The sequence below is a fragment of the Thamnophis elegans genome, chromosome 2 (assembly GCF_009769535.1).
Source record: "Thamnophis elegans isolate rThaEle1 chromosome 2, rThaEle1.pri, whole genome shotgun sequence".
NCBI lineage: Eukaryota > Metazoa > Chordata > Lepidosauria > Squamata > Colubridae > Thamnophis > Thamnophis elegans.
The window spans coordinates 48,009,493-48,032,709 of record NC_045542.1 but is presented as its reverse complement, the minus strand read 5'-3'; the positions used below and the strand labels follow the sequence as shown (position 1 = coordinate 48,032,709).

General features: G+C 44.0%; 1 protein-coding gene across 1 annotated transcript; it reads left to right on the top strand.

The window, feature by feature from the left end:
- Positions 1-1,712: 1,712 nt before the first annotated feature.
- Positions 1,713-23,217, top strand: ENGASE (endo-beta-N-acetylglucosaminidase). The gene is made up of 14 exons (XM_032209366.1): positions 1,713-1,994; positions 6,097-6,167; positions 6,262-6,463; positions 7,535-7,683; positions 8,835-8,992; positions 12,261-12,409; positions 13,548-13,713; positions 13,993-14,096; positions 14,453-14,561; positions 15,476-15,660; positions 20,538-20,689; positions 20,817-20,922; positions 21,236-21,350; positions 22,681-23,217. The coding sequence occupies exons 1-14, from the start codon at positions 1,876-1,878 to the stop codon at positions 23,122-23,124; spliced, it is 2,229 nt and encodes a 742-aa protein (XP_032065257.1). The 5' UTR covers positions 1,713-1,875; the 3' UTR covers positions 23,125-23,217.

Sequence of the window (23,217 nt, the reverse complement as noted above, 5' to 3'; positions counted from 1 at the left end):
AGCATGTTTGGATGAAAGGGTAATGCACATATCCAAATTTAGGGTCCTTTGTAGAATAAGATGGGCTGGAAATTGCAAGGGGAAATCACGATGAATAAATTGCCTCATGAAGAACTATTGTCCACCAAGTAGAATAACAGTTTCTAGATCAACAGAATAATAGTTGTCTTCAGAGGAGAGAGAGAAGGCTGTGAAATGACAGCTCCCAGTTTCAATAAATCATCTAGAGCAGGGGTGTCCAAACTTGGGAACTTTTAAGACTTGTGGACTTCAACTCCCAGAATCCCCAGCCAGCCATGCTGGCTGGGGAATTCTGGGAGTTGAAGTCCCACAAATCTTAATGTTCCCAAGTTTGGACACCCCTGCTCTAGAGAGAAGTGGTTTGAATATACACATCCACAGGGGAGAAGCAATGCAATGACGATATGCAGATTAGAGAGATTGTTCCCAGAGTAAACTGAGAATGAAATTAACAATACCCAAAGCTATTAAAATTCCAACTGAAATAACCTTGTTAGGAATGAGATAGCAGTGGAATGACAACTACGTCACAGGATTTCTGAGCAACCATCCTCCTCACCCAACGCATTACTTCTGCATACCAATGGCCATAGCAGCCCTTCCACTTCTCCAACCAAGCACCCTTCAGATGCTGCCACGAAATCTGGGATTTTGTAAGCCTGGTAAGTCTAGCGCATACTGTACTTGCTGATTGCAGGAAGCCTTTCTCTACAGATGTGCATTGGGCATATTGGAGAATACTGTGGGCAGTGGGCCTCTCTTTTTCTGTTTGTTATTTCACACTTGGTTTTCTGATTGTTTGCTCTGATTGTTTCAATTTGTTTTATGTGATTGTTATGTACAGTACTCCAGTTCCCTGATAGTTCACTTTAGCAGATATTTTACAACACAACTACAGTTAGTTCTTAACTTATGGCTGGTTATTTAGCGACTATTTGAAAGTTAAGACAAACCTCCCCAGAGTTACTGGCAACTCAGGTTCAAAGTTCTGATGGCCAGGTAATTGCATTTTGAGCACTTGGCAATTTGCTTGCATTTATGGCAGTTTGCATCATCTTGCAGTCACATGTACATGATTTATGACATTTTTTCCCCCTGGAAACCACATTTACTTCCAGTTTCTAGCAAAAAATGCCCATGGTTACAATGGGCTCGCTTAGTGGCCATGTTCATGTAACCACAAAAAGAATCATAAAATCAGGTCACAGCCTTCTACTTAACAATCAGCATGACTTATGACAGTAATTTTGGACTCAACTGGGGTCATAAGTCGAGTAAAGAAAAATAAAACAAAAAAGATATGTTTGGAAGGAATGTAAGATTAATTAAAAGTAAGATAAGATTAGTGCTGCATATGAAATTATTTTGTATCAATTTAGATTTAGAACCCCAGTCTTACACATTTTCCTGTATCCAAGTGGGTTTTAATGGAATATCTTCTAAATAAGGTGGGAATTATCCCTTCCAACTCTTATTATTCGATGTTCACAAGACCGGTAAGCGAGAGCGCCTCTGAGGATAGGCAGAGCGCGTCCTCTTTTGTCCTAATTGCCTCTCTTCATAGTTAATTCGGGAGGGATTTTTGAATGGGAAGGCGTGGTTTCTTTTCCTCCGAGAGTGGCCGGCGTCTTCCTCTTGCCAGGAAAAAAGAGGTCGGTCGTAGCCGACTATAAAAGCGCGCTCGCTCCGGATGACAGCCGCCGCGGGTTTTGCCCGCTCGCTCCGCTTAAACGGACTGCCTGGAGACGTCGAGCAGTTGCGAGGATTGGCTGGGGGAATCGGAGGTGGCTCCATGTGACCGGGAGGAGGAAGCCGCAAGAGAGAGAAGAGAGAGAGAGAGAGAGAGAGGCCGCAATGGAGGTCCGTGAGCTGGACGGGAGGCAGAGAGGGGCCAAGCGCGCCCAGGAAGAAAACGGCCGCGGGCTGGAAGAGGAGCAGACTTCCGCCAAGGGGCGCTTCAAACCTGGGCTAAGGTAAGGAAGGAACGGGAGCCGGGCGGGAGTGCGATGGGGTTTGTAACGGGGCGAGTGCCGATGGAAAGCCTGCCGCCCGGGTGATGGTTGCGCTCTGAGTTGGCGAGAGGAGCCTTCTGCACACGCTCAGAGGCTATGCCGGCTGCTTCCTCAAGGTTCTGCCACAGTAGTGAGAAATGGTAACATGGTGCTGCTCAAGCCATCCTTGGACCAGGAGGATTTTTAGTGGACTTGAGTGGCACGCTTCCCTCGTGGCATCCCCCCCCCCAAAAAAAAGTAAGCGATTGGCTAATTGGAAACTCTCTTTTTAACCCTTCCAGATTTGGGCTGGAAAAAAAGGGTTCTCTGAGCTGCAGTCCTGAAAGCAAGCCTGGGTGCTTCCTAGAATCTTCAGGGATGGGTTAGAAGTTTCTCTCAACTCTGCATCTCTTGGCTGATGTTATTTCCCATGTCTGGAAGCAGAGTCCTGTCACTTGGGAACCCTGAATTTCCAAGTTACGTTTTGACAGGAGCTGTAGAAAAAATAATCATAAAGATGCAAAATAATGGAAGAGAATAATTTGGCACAAAGTGAAAACGAAACTATGATGTAAAAAGGACTATGTAAATGAGAGGATGCAAAAGAAAAGACCTGGACAACTCTTTGTTCCTATGATATGTATAATTTGTTTTTAAAAATGGGGAAAAAAAAACATTGAATGGAAGTTTTGACAGGAGCTGTGAATGGGCAGGTCTCTTTGGCATAACTCCCCTTCCCTTCACTGGGTGATCTCTTGATGTCCCGCAGCCAGCTCCCTCATTCTCCCAGCTAGGCTGAAGGCCTTGCTAACAAAAGCACCTTTGCATGACTGAGGATGGAGAATATGCCTGAATCTGCTTTGCATGAACTGCGGATTTCCTATAAAGTCTTGCCCTGCTCTTCGCATCCTATGGTTTCTAGAAAAGCCAGATCTAATCTGGTTCAAAGGGATTTCATCAGAATCCTTTTCAGAATTTGAGGCAATATTAAGGGGCACCTTGATATTGTAATAAGGGCAGCCTTACCCCGTTGCTGAGAGGATTGGATGGCGCTTCCCCCTCACACATCTATGGGGGCTTAACCAGTAAATCTACGTACTACTACATGTAAATTGAGGATTACAGGTAGTCCTCAATTTACAACTGTTTGTTTAGCAACCATTTGAAGTACTGAGGAAGTGACTCATGGCCAATGCTCACACTTAACAACCATCATAGTATCTCCACGGTCACATGATCAAAATTTGAATACGTATTTATAACCGTTACTGCATCCCAGATTCATGTGATTGCCATTTGTGACCTTCCCAGCCAGCTTCTGACAAGCAAAATCAATGGAGGAAATTGGATTCTCTTAACAACCGCACAATTTATTTAACAACCGCAGTGATTCACTTAACACCACGGCAAAAAGGGTAATAAAATCAGGCACAATTCGCTGCATTGCTTAGCAACAGAAATTCTGGTTCCAATTGTCATAAGTCAAGGACTATCTGTATCTCCATTATTTATACAGATGAAAGAGAGATCCACATGAAATCCAGCAGAACATCCTTGCAGGAAACTGTGCAGAGATTATAATCTTAGCGTTCCCAACATTGGAAACAGGTGGAATTGCATTCCAAGGACAGTGGAAATGCAGAAACCTGGGATGATGAAGTAGGATTTGCCTACCACAAAATTAAAGCACTTTGAGTCAGCCGAAACTAACATTGACCTGAAATCATCTGTTCTCACTCTTGATTCTTATCCTGACTCTGCCATGGCATCCACAGAGTGATTGGTTTAATTCTGTGGCCCTCCTTTTTTGGCACATTACCAGCTGCAAAGCAAAATATCTACCAATCATGGCATCAGGGGCATCCGCAGGGAAAAGTTAAAAAGAAAAAGAAATTCAGTCTTGTGTCAGAACTGCACAATTGAAGCCCTTTCTGCCTTGATGTTTTAACATCCCACCCTCATTAACCTGGGAGGCACCACAGCCCAAAGGGGAGAAGACTGGTCTTAGAATCTGTCATCTCTGGGTAACTCCTCTTAATAATACAACACAAGTTTAGTAAATGTATCTATTTTATAATTATGTTCATTTATATTTTATGTACAATTTAATGCAAGGTCCTTGGTGCTCTCCAAACTTGGTGATTTTCTTACAGACATTACCCAAACTAGGAAACTTTATTGGCACTGAAATGTCTGCAAGAAAACAACCAAGCTCAGGGAGCACCAACGACCCCTCATTTCAATACTGAGCTACGAGTATTCTTTATCAGTACATGATTTAATATTTATATATAATGTAATGTTTGGATTAATATTTGCTTATATTATTATTTATTTAATTAACTGTTATAACAAGTTTAATAAAGAAAGGAAGAACCAAATAAGGCATGGAATAGTTTCATGGGAGTGATTACTTTTCTTTAGAATTTATCTCCTTCCCATCATTTTGTTGTTACGCTGTTTCAGCCTAACACCAAAACAGAAAAGACCACACAGCTGCAGTGTAAGTGTTGCTGTGCCAATCTGGTTGAGTGGTAATGAGTGGTACTCTTTCTTTCTACCTGTTATTTACATCAACAAAGCTAAATAAATTCTCTATCCAGTTGATCTTGAAAAGGTGACCACAAAGCTACCACACCCTTGTGGCTTTCCTGGCAAAAATATTCTAATTACTTTTGCTGATGCTACTTTGTAGTTTGCTTGATGAGTTTATACAGCGAGCCTCACAAATCTGATCACAATTCAGCTTGCTGATATTTTTTAAAGTGGCATAAGTCTTCAGGTTGGAGTTGAATCCTGCTGATCTTGTAGACAGGTCTGTGATGTTTTTCTTTACTCCTGTGGACAAGAATGATTGTGCCATGGCTATGTGCAAGCAGGGACATGATCCTGATTAGAGATTGGAGGTGTGAATAAGGCCCTAAATTCATTGGCAAAATCTTTGCCCACATCAGTGTCACATTGCTATAGAACTGAACTCAGTTTATATGTAATTGGTCTCTCTTCTAGGCCAAACTCTATTGCTGCCTCTTCAGAATCCAAATGTAGAGCAATATGCAGAAAACGTGTTCCCATGCACTTAAACTGTTCAGAATCCTTCAGATAAATCCTTCATTGGGCAGACACACAGTCTTTTTATGGCATTTTATTGGAAATATTATGTTCATCAAATTATCTACCAAGAAAGTTGCCTATTTTGATGCCATGTCAGTGACAGTCAAATATTTATTTGTTTGTTCACGCAGGCTATCTCTATATCGCTATATTGAAAGAAATAGTTCTTTTAAACTAGTGAGGGGTTTTGTGCATGTTTTTCTGTTTAATGATTCTGTACTAATTTTGTTTCTATCCAGACACACATTATTGAATGTGTCTGGATTCAATGTGTGGAATGTAGAGAAATAAATAAATATGGCCATCCGTGTAATAAAGATGTCTTCCACAGTATGAAGAAAATTTGTGGGTGAAGATGGGAACTTTTAGCAAGGCAAATTGCTCTTTTGGGATGTATTAATGGGAACAAAACATCCAATTCTCAAGAAGTAACTTCTACTCTGTCTTAATCAGGCGCCATTTGAAATATTGTGTCTAGTTTTAGGTACCACAATCCAAAAAAGGCATAGAGGAATTGGACCAAGTTTAGAGGAGGATTGCTAAATTAGTGAGGAAACTGGAAATCAAGTCCTTTGAAGCCTGCTTGAAAGAAGTTAGTTTACAGAAGGTAAGACAAAGAGCATCATGACAAGCCTTCAGATAATCAAACATTGTCATGGAAAGGAGGAAGATGGCGTGTTTGCTGTTGGCCTAGAGTTCAGGACCAGAATCAGTGTGTTGAAACTTAATAGAAGTAGATTCAGATTAGGTATTAAGAAGAATTTCCTGTTGTTAAGAGTGTCAACCAATGGAACAGACTGCCAGTGGTATGATGTTCTTCTAAAGAATATCTAAACTTCTAAATGAAGTCTTCAAACAGATGGATGGATAGGTGTCTGTTTAAAGAAGGGAGCTGGAATAGATGACGTCTGAGGTTATATCCAGTTCTATATTTCTATGATCCTTCTGATTCTTTTTTCTTTCTTTTCAGTTTGCAGCTGGAGAGTCAGAGATCTTCCGTTCGCCATAGAGTGGTCAATTTTGCTCCTGATCCACTCCCTGGTATGATTTGCTGTTGGGTGGCTTACACTTTCACCCCCAGGGAACCAGAATACTTCTCTGCTTGAAACCGTAACCTCTGAACGTCTCTTTCCAGCCAGGCAATACGACAGGCACACCACTGAACCAATCAGCTTCTACCTCTCTGGATTGGAAGAGCTGCTTGCTTGGAAACCCACCAAGGATGATGCTTTCAATGTGTCTACTGAACCGTTGGCTAAACGCCAGCCCCCTCTTGAGAGCCACCGGCCCCGAACCCTGGTCTGCCATGACATGAAGGGAGGCTATCTTGAAGACAGGTGGAGAATGAAGCAGGCTTTGTAACTGATTCTCTGCTAAAGTTGCTGGGACCATTCCATACCTCCTGGCTCTCCTGGATAGGATTTCATTTGCTCACCTGTCAGGGATTCCTGGTTAGTTGGAGTGGCCAGATGCAGCATTCAAACCAAGACTCATGAAAGCTTTTCATATAATCTTAATAATATTATAGTCTTATAATTGAGATGGTGGTCCAGCAGAATATTATTACCTTCATTTTGAAAATGGAATGTGCAGGAGGAATGTTCAGGTGGAGGTTTGGGAAAAAAGCTTCCCAGAAGGTATTTTAAAAGCCAAGCTATGTGTGACATCAGTGGTGATGTCAGTTAATGTTCCCCAACCTGACATCTTTCTATGCACATCCTTGATTTTAATTCCAAGAATGTTCAGCAATATTATGTTGGCCTAGGAATTCCAGGTGCTGAAGTCCATACCTCTGCAAGGCTGGCTGGGGAAAATAGTAGGTTTTGTATTTAAAAAAATATAGGTGAAAACTGCCTCCACAGGCCTGTAACTTTGCAGAGGTCTTGGTGGGGATTCTCTAGTTGAGTGATCTATGGTGAAAAGTACAGTGAGGTGCTAAAATGATCCAAGAGTTTTGTCCTTCCCCCTCTCCCCCCCTCCCAGTCTGCTTTCTAGCATCTGTGCTCTGCTCAAGGGATTTGGTCCCCAAGCAGTTTCATTAGCTGTATTATGTGTCATTCAAAACAATATCCTGTTTTATTGGCTTCCTGTACTCCTTGAAATTGGCTTTGCAATGCTTGCACTAAAAGGGAACAGGGAATTAAATTTGGCTTCTGCAATTATCAGGGGAAATCCAGTTGTTAATATAAAACCTCCTAAGGGAGCATGGTAGCTAGGGGCCTTTTGCTTCAGGTGGAGTGAAATAAATGACAAACAGCTTTGGCTGGTTTGAGTAGTCTGAACAGACTGATAAAGTACTCAGAGTGACTTTGGCCTGTGGGGTGGAAAGTGAATGTATTGCACCCCTTTCGACTTTTGCTAATTTTTTCTCTTTGTCTCCCCCCCCCCCCCCCATGGTGCCTCTACAGGTTCATCCAGGGTGCAAAGGTGCATGACCCCTACGTCTTTTACCACTGGTGCTACATTGACATTTTTATCTACTTCAGTCATCACTTGGTCACCATCCCCCCGGTGGTGTGGACCAACGCTGCTCACCGCAACGGCGTCCTCATGCTAGGTAGGTTTAAGGAGATGGTGAGTGGCCGGAGCAGAGCCCTTCTCTGAAAAGTGACATATTTAGTGCATGCAGTAAAGATGGAAATGCTCATGTACTGTAATCCTTCCCTGTCCTTCCTTCTGAGATGGAGGCCTCCATTTCTGGAGCAATGGAATCACTCTCCTTCCCATTAATTGGGTCCTTGGCATTGTGTTGTTGGCTGTTGCTGGATAGGTATATTCCTATTACTCTTTCCTCTTTCTGCAAGTTCCTGCAAAACATAGGAATTGTCATTGGCCCTGATCAAAGTCCTGGGTTAGGGCTGGGTAGTCCTGAATTCAAGCTCATCTTCAGCCACAGAACCTCACAGGGTGACTCAAGCTGTTATTCTCAACTCAATCTGAGAGTTATTGGGATAAGATGAGAGGAGATAATCCACCTTCAACCCCCAGGGAAAAAGCTCCCATTTTGTATCTATGATTACCATATTTTTCACTCCTTAAGATGCACTCCTCCCCCCACAGAAAGTCTGGTGCCGGTCCTTTGGTGAATAGCATCCAGGCTGTGGCAGTGGGGTCCTTTTGCAGTGCTGAACCCTGCCTCTTCTGTTTTTATCATTGCCTGCTTCTTCTGTCTCTTTCCGCAGTGCAGGAGTCAATAGGTGGCGCATGAGAGGACACCTATCAGTAATCCTCTCAGGCTCCGCCTGATATTTTTTTGTCTTGTTGTCCTCCTCTAAACCTAGATGCGTCTTATGGTCCAGTGCGTCTTATGGAGCGAAAAATACGGTATTTATGCAATTTAAGAAAATAATAAAAGCAAATTGGATTACTCCCCATAGGGAATAGTTTACAAAACCAGAAATTGTGGTATGGCCCCTTAATGCCTGTGATAGCAACATTTCTTTTTGGCTTTCCTTAATGGTAGAGACTATTTCTGACTTTTCCAACATCTAGCTTGGTGTCATTTTTATGTTCTGTGGATTTTTCGAAAGGATTTAGTTGGCCTCTGGTGGCAATACTGGATCTGGTCACTTCTATGCAGCAGATCTGGTCACTTCTATTCCTTCGTTAGGATCAGTGCTGGCCTCCTACTGGCCTGGTCGGAGAAAGTTTGAAGCAGGCTGAAGCTAGGAGAGTCAGTGTCTTCTGTGTTGCCTCTTTTGCTTGCAGGAACGTTCATCACAGAGTGGATGGAGGGGGAGAAGACGTGTGAATCATTTCTGGCAGGCGAGGAGGAAGCATATCTTGCGGTGGCTAAGCAGCTGGCTGCAATCGCAGAGTTTTATCATTTTGATGGCTGGTTGATCAACATTGAAAACACTTTGAGTGTAAGTCAGAGTTGCTTCCTGCTTGTCCTCTCCCTGTACACCTGGATCTATGCTAGCCTAAGCCAGGATGGAGCCTCACAGCTGTTCCTGAAACTTGCAGGATCTGCACTCCTATTAGCATAATGTGTACATTAAACAACCATGGGTATGTTCTATAATAGATTCTCTCTTGTCAGTTCCAGCCTTGATTCTTTAAAGATCCTGGTGTCTGCAGGAGATAAAGGGGAGCAACAAATTCATCCTCCAGCTTGTAAAAAACTAAAAGTAACAGTAATCAAAAGAGCTTGTGGGCGGCTTTTGCGACCTGTTAAGTCTTTTTACAGTTTTAACTGCTATATATCAACTTGCAGGTTTATATATTTTACGTTATTTGTATTCTGCCCATTTTCAGAAACTCTGACTCACATCAAATTAAAAATAACATAAAATACCCATTGTTAAGAGAAAGATATAAAAATCAGCATGCCCAACTGGGAACTGATGCCTCAGGCCTCAAATGTTCCTAGGAAAATTGAGTTTCCAAAGGTATACGGGCCATCTGGAGTTTGGGAGACAGTGGGTTGCAACGGATTGGGACTTCCATGAAAAAGTCCACCTCCAGATTCTTCTTGCCCTAATTCCTGTGAAGCACCTCTTTTTCAAGCAGGATGTTTGTTTAACTTGCTCTTTATGAGTTTCAGAACTAGCTATGGCATGCTTTCCTATTTATTTATTACTAGCTGATAACCTGGTGTTGCCTGGGTATTTATTTATAGGGGGAAAATGTCCGGACCAAATGTAATTTCTAATGTTGGATTTTCCCTCGTTACCAGAGGGAGCCCCCTTGTGGAGTATTGTGAAGCCATTACCATGGCAACTCCACTGTACTGTATAGTAGAGGCCATTTTAAGGCACAACAGGCTGTATCTGAACAGAACACCCACCCCGAGGGGTGTTAGAGGTGTCTTACCCCCACAATATTTTTTTTCCAGAGAATAATTCACATGTGTCCCAAGTTTGGTTGAAATTGCTTCAAGCATTCCAGAGTTAGGCTGGAAAACACACACACACACACACACACAAACACACAAACACACACACACAGAGAGAGAGAGAGCGCCATTTATAGATAGATGATAGATTAGATAGATAGATAGATAGATAGATAGATAGAGATAGATAGATGATAGATGATAGATAGATAGATAGATAGATAGATAGATAGATAGATAGATAGATAGATAGATAGATAGATAGATGATAGATAGATAGATTCAATTTAAAGGCTGCCCAACCCCCAAATTGTAACTCTGGCGGTAGCATAGGATTACAGCCAATACCACATTCTGTAAAAAAAAGGAAAAAAAAGACCTGATGCAGTTGAGGCCAGTTCACAATCATTCAGCTCAAAACCGTTTCAAACGGGCTTCTCCACTGCCTTGACCCAGTGTGTTGTCTGAGGAGAAGCCAGTCTTTGAGGCTGAATTGAAGGCTAGCAAAGTTGGACTCACTGAATCTTGGGGAGCGGAGGAATTAGTTGTTTCAGAGGGAAGACATCCCAATAGAAACCAAAGCTGAGGCTCACAAGTGGAGCAGTACTGAGGACAGCAAGGCAGATGGTCTTGGGTTCAAAAAAATGATAATCAAGAAGAAAGATGTAAAGAAGTTGAATGAGATTCTTCCAGACTGGAAGTCTTGTGGGTTGACATGAGTGTTTGTAGAATGGAGTTTATTACGTGGATGTCCATGTATCAGACTAAAGAAGTCAGGCTTGTTTGCAGAAGGTAGTTAAAATGGCAGCTATGACTAAGTGATTGAAGTTAGCAAACATCAATCACATTAGTGTCATCACCATTTTGAATGTCTTGATGCCTCTTGCCCATGGACAGCCCAGAAAGGGAACAATGTGTCAAGAAAGAGGCAGGATGTTTTTCTTAAGTGAAAAACAAAATGCTGAGGTAAAGTTTAGATAAAATCACAAGGGAGATTTCTGAACTTAAATCAGAGGATCCATATTTAGAAGAGGACAAGGAGTATATTTGGCTCTTGATATTCTTTTCCCCCAAAGCCTGGTCAGGACAAAGAAGGTGTAGGAGCCAAGTCCAAAACTTGTTTTGATTATGTTGAGATTTAATTGCATCTCAATATAATTACATTTGATTAATAGGTTTATGCCCCATAAATTCAAAAAATTCTCATCCCATGTAATTAAAAATGACATTTTGGTGGCAAATTTTAAAAGTGTGTTCGAGGTCCCAAACAAACAAATCCTGTGTGTCGTAATTGTGAGGAGCTCTGCATTTCTCATTTACATCAAAATCTCTAGAGGTGCTTCTTTAAATCTGAGGTATTTATCCCCCCCCCCCCAATGAAGTAATGAGGACACCTCTCCAGATTGCTTTAGGGGTTACCACTTGTCTTTTTTTTCCAGGCATAGGTTGACATTTATTTCATACAGTTTTCATTAATTCTCTTTTTTAAAAGAAGTCTGCTGACCACAGTCATCTTCTTTCGCAAGCCAGCAGAATTCTTTTTGCTTTCATTTGTGAGAATTCTTTCCTTCAAATTTTTTCCTTTAATGGAGATGGTTTGGGTGAAAACAACCTCCATGGTGAATGCAATGTGCATTTTACATTTTCATGTATTCTCTGTAGTACTGTTTCTTAAACTATTTTCTGCAGGATATTAACAACAACGTGAAAACTTGTTTCCAAGATACACACACACTTTATAAATAAATAAATCCATTCTGTTTCCTTAGCCGTATCCCTTCCCTACCGCAAATAAAGAGACAGGGGAAGATATCTTTCAATCACACTGAAACCTGAATATTCATTACTAGAAGGCTTTTGGAGGGTAGTTCCATCCTCCCAAAGATATTTTATGTGAAGTCACTTAAGTAAAGTAAAAACTGATTTTTGGCAATCGCTGTAATTAAAAGGAAATATTAAAGTAGACTGAATGTTCTGTCATTTTTAAGACTTGAATAAATCTCTTGTCATGTATTGATGAAATAATATTGTTGGATGCAAGGTCATAAACCATGGTTTTTACTTCAATACTCCTTTTTCTTCTTTTAGAAACAGTCATAAATGTTCCTCATAAAAATTGTATAGATTGTTTGATATTCCATGGACTTGAAAAGTTTAAGGGAAACTCCGACAGATGATACATATAGTTTTATGTAGGGAGGTATGGCATTCTGTTGCTATCCAGAGTTTGAAAACAGCAAGATATGATTAATTGATGGTTTGCAAAGCAGAGTGACTGTGTTTAACTTTCCTGGCAGGCTTCGGCAGCTCAGAAGATGCCCCATTTCTTGCAGCATCTGACAGCCGAGGTGCACAGACTGATACCTGGAGGACAAGTGTTGTGGTATGACAGTGTCCTGAAGAATGGAGAGCTCAAGTGGCAGAATGAGCTCAATGAACTAAACAAGTGAGTCCTGCATTATCTTCCTTTCAGATCTTTTTTTCTCTCTTTCTCTCCAAAAAGCCGAGAAGGGGAAGGCAAGCAGGGCACTCAAGCTAAAAGTACTTTGTGCAACTGTACTGAATTTCCACCCTCATATAGCATCTTTTTGAAATACTAGTCACACAATGGTGGCTTAGTCATAAAGTCAATAACTGCATCACAAGGAATGTGGTGGCACAAGAGTCAGTAAGTGGATTGCTAACATGAAACTGCTTTGGGCAAATATCTATTTTCTAACCAAACCAGTTGGAAAGATTGTTTTGAAAATGGAGCAGGAGATTAATTTTGTTATTTGAAAGAAGGCCAAAATACTGTATGAATGTCAATGCAAACCCTAAATGTTCAAGCCTTAAATTAAGTCCCGTGCTTAGCAAGGAATCAAAAAACTGGTGAAAGTCATAGGTGACTTGTTCTAACCATTGGGGATTAATGCATGATGGTCTGCCCTCCCAAATTCTGGGTGGGAGAGGGAGCAATCATATCCATTTCGGAATGAACAAAGCATCATGGAATTAGCCGGGGTGGGGGTGGGGGGTTAGCCTTGGCCATAATTGCTTCAGTAGAGAAATTAGCAGGCTTGGGCTACAAAAAATCATGAAGGTAGAAATATATTCCTAGTCTGGTACTGTCCAGATTGGCTTGGCTTGGCAATCATAGAAAGTGGCTATTCAAGCTGGATTTGTAGACAAATCTGGAAGCCGTCAAGATGAAGAAAATTGAGCTGGAGCTTTCTGGGCATATTAAATGATATGACATGGGGAGTTTTCGTGGAGACCCCCCCCCCCCCCCCTTAAATACAGCCTATGCCTTGGTTGTCATGGCTGGCTCTAATTTAGCAATAGCAATAGCAGTTGGACTTATATACCGCTTCATAGGGCTTTCAGCCCTCTCTAAGTGGTTTATAGAGTCAGCATATCGCCCCCACAGTCTGGGTCCTCATTTCACCCACCTCGGAAGGATGGAAGGCTGAGTCAACCTTGAGCCAGTGAGATTAGAACCGCTGAACTGCAGATAACAGTCAGCTGAAGTGGCCTGCAGTACTGCACCCTAACCACTGCACCACCTCGGCTCTAATTTGCCTCCCTTGCTTGTGCATTTGCAGAGTTTATTTTGATGCTTGTGATGGCTTCTTCACCAATTACAACTGGAAAGAGGTACATCTGCTGCGGATGAGAGAGGTGGCCGGCAGTCGGCAGACTGATGTCTATGTGGGGGTTGATGTATTTGGACGAGGCGATGTTGTGAGCAGCGGCTTTGATACCAAGAAGGTAGGCTGGCGGGCACCCTGAACAATGGAAGGCTGCCTTGCAGTCATTGGCTATGCCAGGCACAATAGATCAGTTGGCAGCATTTATTCCGATTCGCTCGGGGAACCACCAAGAACCAAAAGCCTGTCAGGTTTTGCATAAATGACCCTGCTAGGACAGCCTGCCAAGATATTTGTCCTTAGGGAGGGAAGCTGTTTTCCTAGAAGCCCTGAACCAGCCATGCTCTAAATCCCCACAGTAGAAAAAATGGTGATTCTTTTATTCTTTGTTTCTCTTCAGTCACTGCAGATGATTCGGGAGCAGGGTCTTTCGGTGGCCCTCTTTGCACCTGGCTGGGTATATGAGCACCTGGGCCCAAGAGACTTCCTGAACAATGAGGATAAGTAAGGCCCTATGTGGGAAAGGACTTTCTTCTAGGGATGGCCTTCAGGAACCCCCAATGAGGAGATCACCTCTTGGGGTTCTGGGCTGGCAGGTCTAACAGGAGAAAAGCCCATGGAGATATGGTGATTTCTCTCTCTTTGTGACCTCGGGTTCTTTTTTTTAATTAAAGTTTTTTTTAATTGTTCCATTTTTATAACACATAACCACATATATACTGTTACATAACCAATATTATTTTATATTATTAAATATTAACATCAATTTGTCTTACCATCAACTCCCCAAAAACATTTATTGGCTCCTCTGCTCTCCATACCCTGTCCATCACTTTCTTCTCCCTCTTTCCTCCTTGTAGATTCTGGAGCCTCCTATCGCAGCTGCTATCTGTTCACCGCATTGTCTCCCTCCCTTTTTGCACCAGCTTCAGTCTGGGTGTGGGTAATCGACACTTCAGTTATGGACAGGTAGGAGCACTTGGAAAAGGGACACTTTGGGTAGGAAGAATGGAGCTGGGAATGAGCAGGCAGAAGGTAGTTCTGCCAATCCTTCTCCTTGTGACTTAGCCCTCTCAGGGCCAGAGCTAACTTTTCATGACTGCCTGGTTGATTAGTCAGCTCATACTGGATCAAGGCAGAGGTGATATTCAGCAGGTTCTTACCAGTTCTGGAGGGAAATTTTGAGTAGTTCGGAGAACCAGTAAATACCACCTTGACTGGCCCTGCCCCCATCTATTCTCTGCCTCCCGAGTCCCTGCTGATGGGGAGGGAATGGAGATTTTGCAGTAACCTTCCCCTGCCACGCCCACAAAGCCACTCCCACAGAACCGGTAGTAAAAAAATTTGGATCCCACCACTGGATCAAGGCCATCACTGTTTTCCAAATATAGAGGACTGTAGGAGATTTTCTGTGGTTAGTTATTGATCTTGAATCTTTTTCTAGGACTCTCCCTTGCAGACATTTTCCAATTGTTTTCCTTGAGCTCCATGGGTGTTGCTCTAGGATTTCAGCCTGCGTGTCTTATAACCTCAGTATATTTCAATTGCAGATAGAAAATGAGACAGCCTTTGGAATAGCCATTTTGCCCCTCTTGAGAATGATGGGTGTCAAAGTGCTTGATGGTCTGGAGGGAGTCTCTCTATGTTTTCCTTACTTTTATTAGCAAGTGAACGGGTGTGTCTGGTATTGAAGGTATGCTGCTTTTGGGCAGGGGAAGAGGGCAGGTGTACTGAATGTCACACCTTCAAAGGCTACTAAGATGCTTGGGGGCTCCTATTGCAAATGGCCTTTGGGTATGCAAAAGCAGTCCTTACTGTGGGCAAGGTGCTTTGGAAGTCAAGCTGTCCCAACTTATCCTGCAGCAGCTCTTTTCTTTGGTCAGGAGGCAAGGACAGAGCCATGGTACAACTTAAGTGCTCAAGACATCCAGCCAATATATGGCAGCCACAGAACGCCTGACAGGGGCTGGGTGCGGACACGGTGCTGCCTGCAAGAAGCCTGGTGTGGGGGAAGCTCCTTGCTGCTGGAGGGGGCTATCCTGCCCAAGGTTGATCATGTCACAACCAGGTGAGTGCTGATGGGAGGGGGGAGTGCAAAATCACAGGTAGAGTTTCTGCCTTTCTCAAACCTGATACTCTCCAATTGGGAATTACAAGATCCCTGAGGCCTTTCTCTCTCTTTCTGGGCACTTCTCCCTCCTACAAGATCCCCTTAGCTCAGGGAGGCAGTTCGCAAAAACAAAGGTCTCTGCCAGCTGAGGGCCAAGGGGGATGAAAAACCATTTTTCTGCATCCAGTCAGCAAATAGCTATGATTGTGGCTTGTGGAAGAGATGCCATCTCCACAGCTGCACAGTCCTTGAAGAAAGGAAGTTCAAGGGCAGCATCTCCTTGGCTGCCATCCTCTTTCTGGGCTCTAAAAATGAAACATTTCCAATTCAGTTTCTACATTCAATTATGACCAGTGGTTATGATGTTGAAAACATGTGAGGGAGACCAGATACCTATCTGTTGCCTTCCCTCAGAGCCCCAAAGGCCTGCTTGTGATTTCCTCTAGAAACTCAAAGGCTTCTCCTCTAGGTGCTCTTTGAAGCCTAACTCTGTGGGACTGCAAAACACAAGGTGAGCCAATGAATGTCAGGGTTCCAAGTAACCCCCCCCCCCCCCCAAGGAAGACTCTGAGGCTGGAGTCTTTCCCACATAAGATATTGTGGCAGGCCTGAAGGCCCAATGGGAAAGATGACTTCCAGGCCTGACAACGCCATTAAACAGACTCCTCACTTTGGGCTTCTTTTAACTCTTAGAGATGGTGATGGAGAGAGTGACCTCAGGGATGGTGTAGCTAAGCAGAATCCTCCAGAGATGCCTTGTCTGCGTAAGCCTGAGCCTGAGTGAAGGCACGGAGATGAGTCTGCTGCAACAACCGTTATTCACAACAACTAACAATGAACAAACACTTGTAGCCTGACAGCTCTTTTATATGCGAGCTGTCAGACCATTTAACCAATGGGAAACCTGCTATGCTCCCGCCAGACTCATGTCTTGCTTGCTTGACATCTGCAGTCGTAGGCGTGAGGACTTAGCATTGTCCTTTCTCCAAAGTGTAGCATTTTCAGGACAGCAATGCAATGAACCATGTAGGCCGAGTATGATAACCAAGGGGGCTGCTGAATCATTTTTCTGATTATAAATGGTCTCTTGCTGGAGGAACTTTTGATATATATGTGCACACCCCTACTTCAGACTGCAGAAGAGTTGTGCTCTCCAGTTTGTCTTTGGGCTTCTCTCTTTGCTTCCAACTAGCCGAGTCTGCTTTAAATTGGCAAACATGATTGATGACTGCTCAAAGAGAAATAATACGCCAGTGTAGTCGAGGGCAGGACTGCCTTTTTAGAGCCGCTGATCCCACCGTTTTTTTGAGAGCAAAAAGAACTTTACACAGGCAGGAGAAGGTGCATCTCATTTTACACACTTACGACTATAATCCTCCACTAAAAATCACAACTGAACCCCAAAAGTTTCATTCCTAAGCCAAGAGTTGTTAAGTGAGTTTTGCCTCATTTTATGATCTTTTTTAAGTGAATCACTGCAGTTGTTAAGTGAATCATGAATCATTGTGTGAATCTGACTTCCCCCTTGGTTTAAAGACAAATCAATTAAATGTTGGAAATGCCACCAGATGCCGGGGTCATATTAACATATGTGGTGGACATGTAGAGAAGCAAAAAAATACTGGGCAAAGATTCGAATGTGGTTGGAGAAGATGATGCAGCAACATGTTGATTTAAAACCTGAATTGTTTTTGTTGGGTATTCTACCAGTGAAATACAGTAAAGAAAATGTATATTTGATTATTCATGTAATAACTGCCGCTAGAATTGTATTTGCACAAAATTGGAAAGCTGGAGAAATCCCTATAGAGGAAAACGTGACTAAGAAAATATTAGAATGTGCAGAAATAGTAATTAAAGGAAAGGAAGAATCTGATTATTATAATATATGGGGGTTATTTTATCTTTGGTTAGAAAATGAATATGGACAAAAAGTATTATAAAATAAAAATAAATTAGAAAGAGAAATGTTATAACAGGAAATATGTTAAGTTTTAATGTTAAGATAAGATAGATAGATAGATAGATAGATAGAGAGAGAGAGAGAGAGAGAGAGAGACTGCTTGTTGAAAGGCAGCTGGGGAAGGTTCCAAATGGTGATCACGTGACTGTGAGAACATGTAATTGTCATAAATACATTCCAGCTGCCGAGCCCCTGAATTTTGATCAGGTGACTACAGGAGAGGCTGCAATGGTCCCCAGTGCCCTGTAACTTCAGAGGTCACTAAGTGGAAGGTTGTAAGTCGAGGACTACCTGTATTCCAACAACTAGAAAAAGTGAAGAATTCATATGTTTCACCCTTTCTGAGGCTTAAGGGAGAGGCAGTCAATCCTTAGAAGAGCTGGGCTGCCCTGGGGCCCATTGCCTGGATTCCTCACTGGTGGAGCTGGCTCAGGTCCAGTATGCTGCAGCTCTGGCTCTCCATCAGCAACCTGGTAATCAGAATTAGGGTGGCAGCAGGCGGAGGAGGGGAAGTGGTGGGACCGGTTGTTTGGAAGTGAGGAGAGGAAGCCACTTTCCTTATCGGCCGTGACCCATCAAAGTATGGAGGCACAAAGACAACATTGGAGCAGAAGTTTCCCCAGGCCTTCTGAAGGAAGGAATCACAAGGCAAGCAAAGGAAAACTATATACTTAGTTGTGCTTTGCCTCCTTAGTCACAAAATGCCCATACTCTCTTGCTTTTATCAAGCAGTCAAAAAAGTGTCTCCGTCAGGTATTATTTTGCTTCTGTGCCAGTGTGCATCCAGGCTGAAACAAACCCTAGAACAGGGATGGCTAACCTCTTTCCCATCGTGTGCCAAAAGCTGGGGGGAGCTCAGGGGGGTCATGCATGGGTATGCCCACCTCCCGCCTGCATGCACGGGCGACCCTGCCCCCGCGCATGTGTGAGCGACCCCCACCCTCCCCCTACTTTTGGCACGTGATAGACCCGTTTTTCGCTCTCCTCAGGCTCCAGAGGCTTTCTAGGAGCCTGGGGAGGGTGAAAACAGCCTCCCCATCCCCCCCAGAAGCCTTCAGGAGGGAGAAGAATGGCCCAATGTGCAAACCGGAAGTCCCTTTCTGAACTTCTGGTTTGCGTGTTGGGTTGTTTTTCACCCTCACGAGGCTTCAGGAAAGCCTCTGGAGGGCGGAAAATGGCTGAAAATGAAGGCCGAAGTCAGTTGGCCGGTATACACATGTGCGCTGGAACTGACAGGGCAAAGCCTCGTGTGCCCTAACAAATGGCTCCGCATGCCACCTGTGGCACATGTGCCATAGGTTCGCCATCACGGCCCTAGAATGCCAGGTGTTTCGGAGAGGTTTCTGTAGATTTCTCTTCACTGACCCTGCACATTTTGAAGGGGCCCTGATCACAAAGAACAAACAGATGGAGCCACCCCCGAGAGAGATGGTTTTCCCATTGTTTTCCTCATGCGTTTTTAGACTCTGTTGAGAAACATTCTTTTGCGATGTTGCCTGGGCTGCCCTTCATCCCTTGAATTGGCTGTACGCATGGTCCTAGCCAAGCCCCTGGGCCACCTGCTGAGAAAGAGACTCTTGGGTTGCCTTGAGTTTACAAGACCAGGGTGTGTTCTGTGGAGTTTCTGGCAGCTGAACAAAGAATCTGGGGTGTTCTCTGTGGAGAATGTCTCATTCCCTCTCTCCCTCAAATCGCTTTTTGGTCCAGGAGGCCTCAGGCTGAGAGTCTGTTCTTGTTCTGAAGAGAGGATAAAATTGGATTAGATCTCATTCTGTGGGGATCCCAGGATAGATTTGATCATAGGAGGTGGGGCTGACATGGATAACGAAAACAAGAAAAATAAGAAACATGAACTGATTTGATCATATGTGGAGTGGAGAAATTGGCATGGCCAGGAATAGGTGAACTCCCTCATAAAACACAGCAGCAACTGCAGCAGTTTCCATATTTTTTAAATCAATATTTATTAACTTTATCTTATATAAAATACAAACAGAAGTAAAGATAATAGGAAAATGGGGAGAGAACAAGAAAGGAGAAAGAAATAAAAAATAGGAACTTCCAAGTCAGTAAAGTACAAACAGAATTACTACCGCAACTTTTTTACTTATACCTAATTAGTGGGAATCTTTCCTTTTTTGCACATACAGGATTCTCGCTGCAATCAACATATATAATAAAGTTCCAATTTCCCCCCAGGTCTTTAGCAACAGCAGCAGTTTCAAAAAATTGCTGTACTTCTGTACTACTCCTTTAATCTGGTGGAGGAGACATAGACCCAATTCCTGGTGGAGAGAGACCTAACGAGGGAGAGGGAGAGAGAGAGAATGAACAGCAGCTGTCCAGTGAAAATTTGGAGTGGCCATATTTTAGGGCAATAAAAAATGAGGATGTTTTAATTAAAACTCCAGAAAGTACTGGGTGGAATCATCAAGGTTTCTACAGTATATAGGCAAAATAAAGGAATGTGTCTCAAAGAGCTTAATGTCCAAGGGTGAACCAACAGTTTGGTGTGGTTGTTACAAAGCATATTTAAGGTGTTGACTAGGATCTATAAAGCCCTAGATGGCATGGAGCTACGGAACCATCTTCCATACAGTGGCCTTTTTAATTTCAGCTCCCTGCTTCAGCATGGTCAACTTTGAGGCCCATGGGAAGGCATAACCACTTGGCCCGTTCCTTCATTGTTCATCTGAGTCCGTTCTGTTATCCTGTCCCTTGTGCAAAGTGGGGCAGGTGGGGTAGAGGTCATTGGCCTGGGCCTTGAAGATCTTTTCATTTTCAGATGGCGCTATGCTTCCTCATGGCCCAGAGTTGGCAGTGACGGTGTATTCTCTGTCTTTTTCCCTGTCTGGGGCTTGGGGGTTACCAGGCTATTCTCATTCCAGATGCCAGCACCCTCACGGTTATTCCTGGTCTTGATTTTTAAACACGAGTCCCATTTCCATGACACGGCTCTGACGCCTTTGCTCACCACCCGAGTATCATGGTCACACCCTGACAGCGGGACATCTACTTTATCAGGTAAGGCCTTTTGCCTTGAGGACTCCTTGCATGGATGCTTACAGCGTTCTTGAAGTGGCAGATGTGACTTCCAGGTTTTGCTGGCTCATTTCTCTTTCCCCTGCTCTGTTGGATGTTTCTTCCACAGGAGAATCGACACGACACACACCCTCCTTGCTTCACACACCTCCTCCCGACCTCGCCCGGCTACTCCGAGGATGCGAACAGGGTGCGGAACATGGCTGGCAAAATCGGTGAGCGAATACTAAATGTGAAGGATGTTGTCTCTGCTCATTTTCTCCAATGAAACTCTCTCATATGTGGCAGCGGCTACTTATTGTTACTATTCTCTCCCCTTGTTTTGTGGCATTATATCATATGCTCCCCTGTAGAGAGGAGCCTGCTGTCATCTTTACCCATTCAGCACCACACATGTGGATGATGGAAAGAAGGGTCAAAAGGTTAGCTTTTGTGCCTGGCTGGCAGAAGCATCGTGGACAGTCAGGATGGACTTAGTAATAGCACGCCAGCCACCATGTTTCACCTTTCCCATTACTCCCTTGCTAGGTGCTATGAATTAGAGCTCCAGAATTGCTTCCTAGATGAGCTCTCCCTCACTGTGTCCCGTCATCATCCTGGACAGGAGGAGATGCCCTTCACTTGCCGCCTGGGCAAGATCTGGGTGAGGAAATTGTGGAAAGTAATTGGGAATTGCTATGAATAGCTTCCAAAGCGGGGGTGGGTGGGTCAACTACTTTCCATTAGTTATCTGTTCTGACCCCCTCCTCCGTCCAGTAATGAATGCCCAGACAAGCGTAACTGGAATTCCACAGCACTTTATTAGCAAGAAACATAAATCTTGGTGGCTGAAAGCCCAAGCATAACAAACAGATAAGAACCTTGGCAGCAACTCAGACTTCGACAGAGACAGATAACAGCTTCTCCAGCGTTAAGAATGAAGTTGAATCCTGCAAATCAGACTCCTCCTAGAGTCTCTCCTTAAATACAATCTTGAAAGGAGCCTAATTACAACTACCTGGGTTCAATTATCTTTTGTAACTGCGTAGCTCTTCTCTCTGTCAATCTTCCCGGCGTTGCCGGGCATCCAGGACCATCTCCCTTGTCTCCTCATCACGACTCTAAGGCCTGACGTCAGGAGCACACTCCCTTCGGTTCTCACCGCTGCTCCATGCCTCAGGCGCCTTTGCGCCCTGCTCAGAGTCGGAACCCTGTCCAGGGTCCTCCACCTCTTCCAGAGCCGACTCATAAGGCCCCTTGCTGTCGGAGTCTGTTTGCAGCTCCAACTACTCCTGCTGGGCCACAACAGTCATGCAATATGGCTGGGGAGATACTCCACAATCTGGGCCCTTGTTCTTTAAACCAGCAGTTGCTTCACAGCAGGCTTTTGCTTCTCATCAAAGTGGCTGAAAAGTTGCCATCCCAGCTGCTTTGTCCAGTACACTCCTTCCTTCTTGGTGTTTGTACCAAAGTTATTTTCTCTTACGTTTGTGGAGTCTGGTCAATGCCACCAGATGCTCTTCAGACTTTAATCCCTTCATTGCCTCCCCCCTTCTCCCCCATCAGTGCAAAACATGCCAGATCCTGCAAGCACTTATTCTGAGAACAGACCTGGGGGCAAAGATTACTTGATCCAGGCTACCCAAGGGCCCCTTTTTACCCCTTAATTTCCTCATTGCTTTCCAGTCCTCTGCTATGAATCTGTCCAATTGTTTGGTGATCCTTTCCCTCCCTTTTATGACTACCTTGGTGGTTATAAGAACTGTGGTGGTACAGTGGTTAGAGTGCAGTACTGCAAGCTACTTCTGCTTACTGCTGGCTGCCTGCAATTTGGGCTGTTCAAATCCCACCAGGCTCAAGGTTGACTCAGCCTTCCATCCTTCCGAGGTGGGCAAAATGAGGACCCAGACTGTTGCTGACTCTGTAAACAGCTCAGAGGGCTGTAAAGCAGTATATAAGTCTAAGTGCTATTGCTATTATGCTTTTCCTTATAGGTGCTGGATGCTGCCTCCCTACGCTCCCTGCCCACTTTCAATGCTACCAGTTCCATGTTGCCCATGGATACCTCCCATGTCCACTGGCACCGGCCTTCAGCTGAACATCTCTTTGTCAGTCTCACCTTGAGCTGGACTTACCCTCCCAGCAAGGCTACCTGCTTCCGTGTGCATCACCGGAGCGGGTCATGCGTCAGAGACTCTGAACCACCTCTTCTCCTGCTTGGGGAAGCTCACGCCTGCCTGTACCGCGTGACTCAGCTGGCAGTGCCTAACCCACAAACTGTGTCCTCATGCCGCCTGGAGTTTCTGGTGGAGCCGGTTCCTAATGATGGGAGCAACATTGATCCTGCCATGTGGGGAAAACTCATCTTTGTGTACTCGAACCCAAAGCTACCAGAGACCACTGCCACACTTTCTCCACACCCACACCCAGGCCCATGACCATAACATAGTCTTGGTTTTTGATGGGTAAAGCTTCTGTCTAAGAGGTGTGCAAGGGGACATCCTTTTAATAAAGCCTCTTTGTTGCTTTCA